The 11,174-nt window shown below is 36.9% G+C and overlaps 1 protein-coding gene across 1 annotated transcript; it reads left to right on the top strand.

Moving 5' to 3' along the window:
* Nucleotides 1-7,348: 7,348 nt before the first annotated feature.
* On the top strand, nucleotides 7,349-10,631 carry LOC119783663. Its single transcript, XM_038285291.1, has 4 exons — nucleotides 7,349-8,159; nucleotides 8,416-8,466; nucleotides 10,029-10,141; nucleotides 10,214-10,631. Exons 1-3 carry the CDS (start codon nucleotides 7,349-7,351, stop codon nucleotides 10,073-10,075), a joined length of 909 nt encoding a protein of 302 aa, XP_038141219.1. The 3' UTR covers nucleotides 10,076-10,141; nucleotides 10,214-10,631.
* Nucleotides 10,632-11,174: the final 543 nt, after the last annotated feature.

Here is an 11,174-nt window from a genome sequence, read left to right as displayed (position 1 = left end):
CTCCGTTTTTTTTTTCTCATAATCCGAGACATACCTGGCCTCACTCCTCTACGTATAACCATGTATCTTTTCTGGAAGGGGCCACTGACTGAGCTCTAGCTGACACAACGTAATGCTCTTGCTCTTTAGATAATACACTTGGCCCAGCCTCTCTGTGCTTAACCCTGTAGGTTTCCTGGCCACAGCACTAGAAGAAACTGCTGTCGTAGCCACGGGCGCTCTCTTTTTACCAAGTAGATTCTCTTTACCTTCGAAAATGCTCAACTGCATTTGTTATTGTGTGTGAGTGTCTCATGTCTTCTTAAAAACCTCAGGTGTTCTAGGCAAATGAAAACTCATACTGACCAGTTTTATTTGTAGCATTCTACCCGTTGAAAATGAGATGTTTCTTCCTACTATTACCATATTCTTTCACATGGGGAATAATTACTAAATACAGCTTGGCTTTCTTACACATAGAAATGTTTAACTATCAGCATGACAAACATATTTTTAAGGTACTCCATTCACTGAAACGTGTAGCTTGAATGGACTGTATTGCATTGAATTTATTATCTATTTCTGGATACAACCTTTTATGAGATCAAATGTGACAAGAGGACATTTGTTGTGATGGAATTAGTGAAATAAACTGAACCCAACAGCTTTCCCATCACAGAATTGCAAATATGTTTTTTATTCACTCTTTTTTTTATTTATCCCTTACACAATTAACACACAACTGCACACTTTGTTTATTATTTCTATTAATTTGGAGATTATCACAGTTGTTCTCTTTTTCATAAAGTTTGATGTTTTTTTTATTGATTGATAAAATTATCATCCCTAACTTTAGAAGTGAGAAGTGAAATATTTCTAGTCCTTAAAAATAGTGATTGCATGATCTTTTTGTGGAGTGTAGGTTACTGACCACCAATTTACCAATATTGCTAAAGCTCCACGTATTATTTGGGGAAATATTTATTTTTATATTTTTATTCATAAATACAAAATAATCCTGTGATTATTTTTTTATATAAATTTTATCCATTTTTCTATATTTATTATACTATAAACTTATGTAAACTGTAAACTAATTGGCCTTAAACTGTTGTAGTGTTGACCCCTTTGGGTTAAAGGATTGCTACTGCAGCACCATTTTCCTATTGGTTGAAATGATACAGTTTGGTACATGTCAAAGTCAAAGCCAGCACAGGGGGACAGCGACAGATGGCTGTGTTTTACACATTTATGAAACCCAACACATGGGATGCAATCTGAGGTTGCTCTTTTTCCAAGAAACATGATTGATTATAAAATTAAAGAGAAGTTGACATTTTTCAAGGCTGTACATGATAGACAAACGATCAAGGATGAAGCTTCAGTATATTTAACTATTCATTGAATATGCCTAGTACAGAAATGTCAGACAGAGTTAAGATTATGTTTTTATGACAAATATCTCAAGGTTTAGGTTTGATAGGGATTTCAATTTACCTTTGAATTTGAAACTGAAAAATCAAAGTGATTTAATCTCTGCAGTGATAGCATATCAGTTTCCTTTTGGGAACATTCAAGTTTCTCTGTGGTTCGTATTCGGCCCTAAGGTCACTTCTGACGACCACACCCTAACTTTACCCCCTCCACTCGTACCAGACTTGACTCTGCTTGGTTACACTTTTACTAGGGTTTTTGGCATTTACCGCTTTTTAGATCAAGAGTAGTTAAAAAAAAAAAAACTATTTTGTCTTGTAAACTAAAAAAAGTTATGCAAAAGCTATGAACTATATATGAAAGAAATACACACACACACACACATATATATATATATATATATATATATATATATATATACAGAAGTAAGAATGAGACTTATTTTTGTGTCAGTATTTGAATGTCTTTCTTTTAGAAATCATTAATATAAAACTAACGTGTGAAACAAAACTAAATTGTATCAAAAAAAATATCAGCAGTTCCTTACTCTTCTAGGTAAGCTTACCCAAGTATGTAAACTTGGGTAAGCTTACCCAAGTTTACATACTCAGAGAATTACCTTTTTAATACAAATATTTAAAGCAAAAATATATTCCATGATATAACTGCACTACCAAAATTACATAAAAATTAGCAGGTTAGGTAACTATTTGTCTTCCAATGGAATAATTATTATCAATGTTTGCCCCTAATATACACTGTAAAAAAAGTCAGTAAATTTACGGTAAAAAAAGGTAAAAAACCAACAGTTTTTGACCGTCGTATCCAAAAACATTGCATTACCGTAGAAATTACATGGAACTACCGTAAGTCGAAACTGCAAAGAAAGTCAGTAAATTTACGGTAAGAAATGGTAAAAGACCAACAGTTTTTGACCGTCGTACCCAAAAACGTTGCATTACCGTAGAATTACATGGAACTACCGTAAGTCGAAACTGCAAAGAAAGTCAGTAAATTTACGGTAAGAAATGGTAAAAGACCAACAGTTTTTGACCATCGTATCCAAAAACATTGCATTACCGTAGAAATTACATGGAACTACCGTAAGTCGAAACTGCAAAGAAAGTCAGTAAATTTACGGTAAGAAATGGTAAAAGACCAACAGTTTTTGACCGTCGTATCCAAAAACATTGCATTACCGTAGAAATTACATGGAACTACCGTAAGTCGAAACTGCAAAGAAAGTCAGTAAATTTACGGTAAGAAATGGTAAAAGACCAACAGTTTTTGACCGTCGTATCCAAAAACATTGCATTACCGTAGAAATTACATGGAACTACCGTAAGTCGAAACTGCAAAGAAAGTCAGTAAATTTACGGTAAGAAATGGTAAAAGACCAACAGTTTTTGACCGTCGTACCCAAAAACGTTGCATTACCGTAGAATTACATGGAACTACCGTAAGTCGAAACTGCAAAGAAAGTCAGTAAATTTACGGTAAGAAATGGTAAAAGACCAACAGTTTTTGACCGTCGTACCCAAAAACGTTGCATTACCGTAGAATTACATGGAACTACCGTAAGTCGAAACTGCAAAGAAAGTCAGTAAATTTACGGTAAGAAATGGTAAAAGACCAACAGTTTTTGACCGTCGTATCCAAAAACATTGCATTACCGTAGAAATTACATGGAACTACCGTAAGTCGAAACTGCAAAGAAAGTCAGTAAATTTACGGTAAGAAATGGTAAAAGACCAACAGTTTTTGACCGTCGTATCCAAAAACATTGCATTACCGTAGAAATTACATGGAACTACCGTAAGTCGAAACTGCAAAGAAAGTCAGTAAATTTACGGTAAGAAATGGTAAAAGACCAACAGTTTTTGACCGTCGTACCCAAAAACGTTGCATTACCGTAGAATTACATGGAACTACCGTAAGTCGAAACTGCAAAGAAAGTCAGTAAATTTACGGTAAGAAATGGTAAAAGACCAACAGTGTTTGACCGTCGTACCCAAAAACGTTGCATTACCGTAGAATTACATGGAACTACCGTAAGTCGAAACTGCAAAGAAAGTCAGTAAATTTACGGTAAGAAATGGTAAAAGACCAACAGTTTTTGACCGTCGTATCCAAAAACATTGCATTACCGTAGAAATTACATGGAACTACCGTAAGTCGAAACTGCAAAGAAAGTCAGTAAATTTACGGTAAGAAATGGTAAAAGACCAACAGTTTTTGACCGTCGTATCCAAAAACGTTGCATTACCGTAGAAATTACATGGAACTACCGTAAGTCGAAACTGCAAAGAAAGTCAGTAAATTTACGGTAAGAAATGGTAAAAGACCAACAGTTTTTGACCGTCGTATCCAAAAACATTGCATTACCGTAGAAATTACATGGAACTACCGTAAGTCGAAACTGCAAAGAAAGTCAGTAAATTTACGGTAAAAAAAGGTAAAAGACCAACAGTTTTTGACCGTCGTATCCAAAAACATTGCATTACCGTAGAAATTACATGGAACTACTGTAAGTCGAAACTGCAAAGAAAGTCAGTAAATTTACGGTAAAAAATTGTAAAATGCCAGCAGTTACTGACCAGAATATTCACAGCATTATACTGCCGTAGAAAATACATGGCATTATCATAACTGAATAAATATATATCCTAAATAATTGTGACAGTCACGAATGTAGAAAATACAGAAATATAGTGTAAAAATATAAGTAATTGTAAAGTTCTTAAAAAATTGTAATATTGCCAGCAGTTAATTACCCTAAACTTAACAGTAGCAATCAGCCAAAATTACAAATTTTGCTGATGTTTAGATCTACAATGTAAAAGCGTAAACAAGACTGCAAAAGAATTTTTTACAAAGAACAGAATGCTGGTGTGATATTCTGGTTTCTTTTTTAATAATGCCTTTAATACACCAAACTGAAATCTCAGCAGTAGACCAGGCATCGATCTGGCAATCCACCGATTGCAAAGCAAACTCCTACAGCCAACGCCACCATCACTTATGAGAGTATTTGATCATTAACATTAAGAGAACTGTATGTTAGCCCCTCTTGCTTGAATGAAGCTGAAGTTGGTTTCCAATTGCTGCTTCCAATTTGGGAAATGGCTAAAGGGCAATTCCACCTATTTTTTCACTACAATCAGCATCTTTAATTTACTCTAGCTAAAAAACTACAACACCTAGACTCTTCAAATCTGGACTAGATTATTCTCAACTCATATCAGAATATTTAAAACCAAGTGTGGGGTTTGTAAAACCTTTATCTGATTTGTGAAACTTCAATAAAGAACAATTGTAGTGTTATCCAAAATCATACAAGTTGTCAAGTCACCCATCATTGAAGTTTCACAAACCCCACATTAGGTTTTAAATATTGTGCTATTAGTAGAGAATAGTCTAGAGCAGGGGTCCCCAAACTTTTTCCTGCGAGGGCCACATAGCTGTTCCTTTCTCTGCTTGGGGGCCGGTCTTAGTTTTTGGAGAAAGATACCTTAGAAACTTATTGTCGGCGGGGGGGGGGTGCTGTTCTGTCTTTGAAACTGTCGAGGGGGGGGGGGTATTGCCGACTACGACACGTTTGCGGTCGCTTTTAGATAGATTTTTACCCAGAATGGAAATGGAAAAAACCGTGAGTGAAACGGTGACTGGGACTGACCAGTATATATTTGAGGGAAAGTTCGTTTATCTGCTCAAGAGCCCCCTGGTGGTTGAAGAAAAATCCACAAACCAGAAAATACAATATATGAAAAAAATGCACTGAATGCTCTCTGGTATGAGGAGGCAGGCCGGATCCAGCATTGCCAGACCAAATGACACAGGCTGTAGTTTGGGACCCCTTGTCTAGAGAGTTTTTCATTTTGTTATTGTGATAAATAGCAGGGTTTACAGTAAATGGAGACTGTTATTTGTCATGTAAACAAATAATTATCTAGTTTGCATTGCTGCTTGATCCTTCAGCATCAGCAGCAAGATTCTTTTAACTCTGTTCCTGTAGTGGTGTCCTGAACTCAACACAGTAAAGTCACTGTGCTAACTAAGGTTGCTAACTAGGGTGCTGAGAGCCCAGTAGGCCTGGTCCTTGTCAAGATGCTGCTACTGTCTTTGAAATCAAATTTCTGCTATTTTTGCACGTTCAGGAGGAGAAGGGCAACACATCACAGGTGAGTCCCTTTCACGGTTTTAACTGAAGTTAGCTAACTTTAACCAACTGACAAAGAAATGTGTAGTTTCTGAGCCATGCTGTTTATGTATATGCACTGCAGCTATATATTTTTACTATACGGAACATTTAATCTTCACAGATGCAACACTTCCATTAATGTTTCTGTAGGAACGGCTGCATAGATTATATTTCTGTTCTACTTTAGACTACATGTGCTTAAAGTTATTGTTAATGGCAGAAGCAACTTTTTCCAAGTTTGGTTCAATAATTAATTTGAATTACTTTGAGTGTGAAATGTTCATGCATGCAAGTTAAATCTCTGAAGAACATGTTAGCTTTTGTTTCAATACTTTGGTAATACTTAGAAGTATAAAGCTTGGCATCAGAGATATTATTTAATATTTTCCTTTGACGTCTTGACTCTCACCCCCAAAATACTTGCACTAAAGTCACTGGGTCCATGACAGTTGAAGGATTTTAAAATAAGAGAATTTAAATATTAATATTTTACAGCTTTTCTCAGTTTGGGTGCATCTCTCAGAACAGAATTGAAATTCCTAAAACTACCTGTTCAATCTTCAAATTACTGTGTCACTTCTGCACATCAAAAAATTAGTTTTGCAAGTTTTGCTTTTGTACATCATGTAGCTGGTTATGTACACTTCTATGCTTTTATAATTGTAATTTGCTTTTATCGTCTTGATCAAAATATGTTAACCCTCCTGTTGTCCTCGGGTCAAAATGACCCGCCACTGTGTTAACCCCCCCCCCCAAAATCCCCTAAATGTAATTTTTTTAACTTGAGATTTTAAGACTTTTCCTAGATTGGCCCAGACCAGGGGTCTGCAACCTTTCATATCCAAAGAGCCGTTTTGCCCAGAGTTCGACAAAGTAAAAGTTGTTTAGAGCCGCAAAATATAACATGACTTTTTCTAGAAAACCTTTTTTTTTTAAATTTTGATGGGAAAATTTTTGTTGTGCCATCTCAAACATCAACAAACATGATTTTTAATGTTAAAAATTCTTTTCAAGCTAATTTAGAAAAAATGTACCCAAAAACATTTTTCTGGTTCTTTTAATTCATTCTTTTCCTCTTTAAAAAAGCAAAAGTTTTGATATGGTAATTTTATAGTAAATTTTTTTTACCTTTTTATAAATTTTAGTCTATTAGGGCCCACGGGAGGGTCCAAAGAGCCATTTTGGGCTCTGGACCGCGGGGTTGCAGACCCTGGGCCCCGACAATAGAAAAGTTCAGTGTTTCTTTTAGTCTCATTTCCATGTAACTTACAAAAAAGGGACAAAGATGGTCTTCGGGCAAAATGCCGGAGGCAAAAGGAGTTGAAATCAAGGGCACAGAGTTTTTTACAAAATAAAAAGTTACAAAATTTTGTTGGTTAGATCAAACAGTAGCAGAATAAGCAGAGAGTGGAAGGGGCCCAAATTTTCCCAGCCCAAAACCCTCAAACTCTTTCTACCTTCAAGAGATCATTTTATACCGTGAATCAAGACCAGCAAAATGATACAGACAATTGCAGCCATAAAGGGGGTAGGGACAAGTGGGTGGGGCGGTTACCCTACCCTAAATCCAGAGCCTGAGTAAAAGTGGATGAGCAAAATGGTTCCCCTTTGAGGTAATCTGTTTCATATTTGTAATAAAAGTGTTTTCACTATTGATTTTTTTGACTGTTTTTTGTGACCTGAACTAATCATGATGTAAGTCTTTTGTCCAAAGGTTGTTGTCCCTTTAGATATATGCCCCCAAGCCCCGCAAAATTGGGATCAAGTCATGGGTTTGGGTTCCGAATCAACTATGCTTGGAAAAAAGCAAGTCTATATGGGGGAAATAACCAGTGGGGTCCCAAGAAGAACCAGGGGTTGCGAGTTGTGCTTGATGTGACAGAGGGACTGAGGGGTCACAATGTGACATGTGACAATTTCTTCAACTCTTATGAACTCGGACAGCAGCTCCTGAAGTGGAAGATCACCATGGTTGGTACAGTTCGAAAGAACAAGCCTGAGCTCCCACCTGCACTGCTTGGGTCAAAGGAGAGAGAGGTCTTCTCCTCAAAGTTTGCCTTCACACCCACCACCACTCTAGTTTCCTACCTCCCAAAGAAAAACAAGAATGTAGTTCTTCTGAGCACACTGCACAAAGACGGCGACACTAGTGACCGTGAGGACAGGAAGCCAATCATTATCCTGGAATTCAACCGAAACAAAGGAGGTGTGGACAACCTAGATAAGGTGATTGGAGCATATAGCTGCAGAAGAATGACTGCCCGCTGGCCCCTGGTCATCTTCCACAACATCATTGATGTGTCCTCCTACAATGCCTTTGTGATTTGGATAGAGATCAACCCAACCTGGATGTCTCATAAGCACAACAAGAGGAGGGTGTTCCTGGAGCAGCTAGGAAAGGCACTTGTAACTCCACTCATTGAAAGAAGGAAGCATGTCCCCCGCACAGAAGCCTCAGAAGCAGTTGTGAAAGCTATTCAGAGTGCAGCAGCTCCTGATCAACCTGAGGATCCATCTACCACAGCCACTTCCCCAGCTAAGCCAAGTAAGAGGAAGAGATGTCAGTTCTGCCCTCAGACTGTAAAACACATACTGTGTGCTGCAGGTGTAAGAAATATATCTGCAAAGACTGTGCACTTGCATACTGCCCTACATGTGCCAATTAGTTGAATGGGTTATGTTATTTTTCATATTTTTGTATTGTACATCCTCTTGTTCACTGGAGAAAAGTAAAAGAAAATTAGTCACTGTGATGAATAAAAATGCATTCGAAACTCATTTTGCACATTTTTTTTCTTAAGCTATAGAAATTCAAGTGGAGAGGGAAAACTCAAGTATTCACACATTTTGTGGTGAGTGACAATATACAAGATAGAATTTGGTGTTTAAAATTCAATTAAGCTGCTTATATTGGGGGTTTAGTGAAGACGGGTCATTTTGACCCGGAGGATAAAGGGTGTATACAGAAAATGAGGACAACAGGACAACAACGTGTCTGTGTTGAATTCTCAACTTCCAAAATAGCACCAGTTCATTGTGTAAGTCTTAACATGCATAAGTCTTAAAGTTGTCATAATGTGAATCATATATTAATTAATTTATATTCTATTATTTTCTAAATCTGTCCTGAATTGGTAAATTGCTCCCAAGTGAGTCCTGAGTTTCTCTAACAGGTCAGTGTATGAACCATTAGCTCAACCAACAATCAACCAGTTTTCTGAAACAGATTGGAGGTGCATCTTGTGAACCATCAGTTGGCAATATTATGCTCTATATAGTCAGAACACAACACAATGTTACATGTCTGAGAACTGATGAACAAGTATCTGGACAGAGTGAACAGCCAGAGAGAAGAAGAGAAGTGAGGCTGAGGAGGAAAGCAGAAGAAGAGTCAGAAGAGGCTGAGGACATCTGCCAGTTTCCATCAGTCCAACATCAGGACATGGCTGAGACCCACAACATGACGCTGATGGAGGTCCTCCCACCCTACTGTTCATTCCTTAACCCCACTGAGGAAAAAAGATCCTCAGTGGAGTTAAGGAACAAAGTGACTATGGAAATTAAAATGTAATGTAATTTCTAAAGCACTGTACAGTTTTCCTTGAGGAGATTGTCCTGTGGCTCCTTTTCTACTTTTTTTGTTCTCTGCATTTCTGTCTTTTTCTTTCTGAATCACCAAGGCATGGTCCATGAATAAATTATAGCAAAAGCGTGTTTCTCAATCCTGGTCTTCAGCGTCACCCTGTCCTGCAGGCTTAGGTATTTCCCTTCTGCCACACACCTGAATTGTATCTCTGGATGATTAACAAGCTTCTGCAGTACTTGATTGTCATCCAATCATTTGAATCAGCTGTTCTGGAGTAGAAGCACATCTAAAACATGCAGAGCAGGGGGTGGTGAGGAGCAGGGTTGAGAAACACTGGCGTAAATGATCCTTTTGTAGTCTCTTCTCATGACTAATCAATTTGACTGTCTTATCTGTACATAGAGAGACTATAACTTATTATTTTGAGTCACTGATATGTTAACAGACAGAATTTTAAGAGCTGAACTAAGGATTTTGAAAGCAAACAAATGCTATTTTTCCTGTTTCTACAAATTGTTTTGAGAAATGCGCTTACTGTTTTGTAAATGCCAACAATGACTTGAGAAATGCACCAAAAGTGACTGAGAAAAACTAACCTAGCATAAATTGTCTCAGCTGTATCAATTTGTTTGCCTGTATGAAAAGTGTTCACATTTACAGCTTTGTTTCTGCTAGCTTGCAGGAAATGTAACTTACATAAATGGTTGAAGACAACCTATTGGCCTTCATGAGACTCAGATAAATGGTGAGTATCTATTTCTTAAATTGCCTAAAACAGTTATATTTGTTTTTATTTGTTTTTTGCTTGTGTATTTTGTCTGGTTGCAGACCAGAGGATCACACCTGTTGACAACAAACAAAGGTTTAACTACTGAATTTTCAGTCAGAAATGATCGCACCACCTGGTTGAAGTACCTGTGTCCATATGCAAGTCAACAAAGGTGAAACAAACATTTAAGCGAATAAGATGTTCATGTAGTGCATCTTTCTAACTTTTTCTTTTTGTTTTCCAGCAGAGAGGAAACACCCGATTGACAACATGCGAGTCTCAATTTCAACCTGTGACTGGGAAGACTACAACCATCCTGAGCAACGTCTGATCTCAGCGACTTGTGACTCTCAACCCAGAACAAGAATCCTTTTATCACCATTTTGTCTTCTACAATATGTTATCTCTTATGTGGACACATACTGTTTGTTTTGTTTCTGTTTTCCAGATCTCAGTAATACCGTGAGGAAACTGGACAGAAAATAGAATCAGTTCTTTTTTTAACTTGACTTTTTAAATAGAAATTGTTTCTTTAAGTGGATTACTCGTAATCTGTATTTTTGTTTAATTAGAAATTATTTTCTTTATAACTTTCTGTATAGAAATGCTTGACAAGTTACACTTCCTTGTGTGTTGTACTATAATTTGTATGGTAAAATTCTGGTAGGACTAGAGACCAGTAATTTACCATAAGTTTTTTTTGGGGGGTAGGGTTTACAATAAAATGTCAATATATCATCCAGTCTGGATGTGTTTTTCACTCATGGAGATATTATGCCTCAGTCAGCATGACCGTATTTACTACGGCAAAACCACATTTTATTTTTTTTTAAATATTTTAGGAAGTACGGTATTTTACCGTATTTTAAAAATACGGTAGAATCCTGCATTTACAAAATACGGTAATAAACTGGCAGCTGTGGTTGCCAGAATTTTACCGTATATTAAAAATACGGTAAAATCCTGCATTTAGCAAATACGGTAAAAAACTGGCAGCTGTGGTTGCCAGAATTTTACCGTATATTAAAAATACGGTAAAATCCTGCATTTAGCAAATACGGTAATAAACTGGCAGCTGTGGTTGCCAGAATTTTACCGTATATTAAAAATACGGTAAAATCCTGCATTTAGCAAATACGGTAAAAAAACTGGCAGCTGTGGTTGCCAGAATTTTACCGTATTTTAAAAATACGGTAAAATCCTGC

This window comes from Cyprinodon tularosa, unplaced genomic scaffold (genome assembly GCF_016077235.1).
Source record: "Cyprinodon tularosa strain WSP-4 unplaced genomic scaffold, ASM1607723v1 ctg21, whole genome shotgun sequence".
Taxonomy (NCBI): Eukaryota; Metazoa; Chordata; class Actinopteri; order Cyprinodontiformes; family Cyprinodontidae; genus Cyprinodon; species Cyprinodon tularosa.
Note: the sequence above shows the minus strand (reverse complement) of the source record. Positions and strands in the feature narration are given on the sequence as shown.

Coding starts and splice junctions, on each gene's coding strand:
- LOC119783663 (XM_038285291.1), top strand. CDS start 7,349: ATGCCCCCAAGCCCCGCAAAATTGGGATCAAGTCATGGGTTTGGGTTC. Junction 8,160..8,415: donor CACTTCCCCAGCTAAGCCAA/GTAAGAGGAAGA, acceptor TTTTTTCTTAAG/CTATAGAAATTCAAGTGGAG. Junction 8,467..10,028: donor AAGTATTCACACATTTTGTG/GTGAGTGACAAT, acceptor GTCTGGTTGCAG/ACCAGAGGATCACACCTGTT.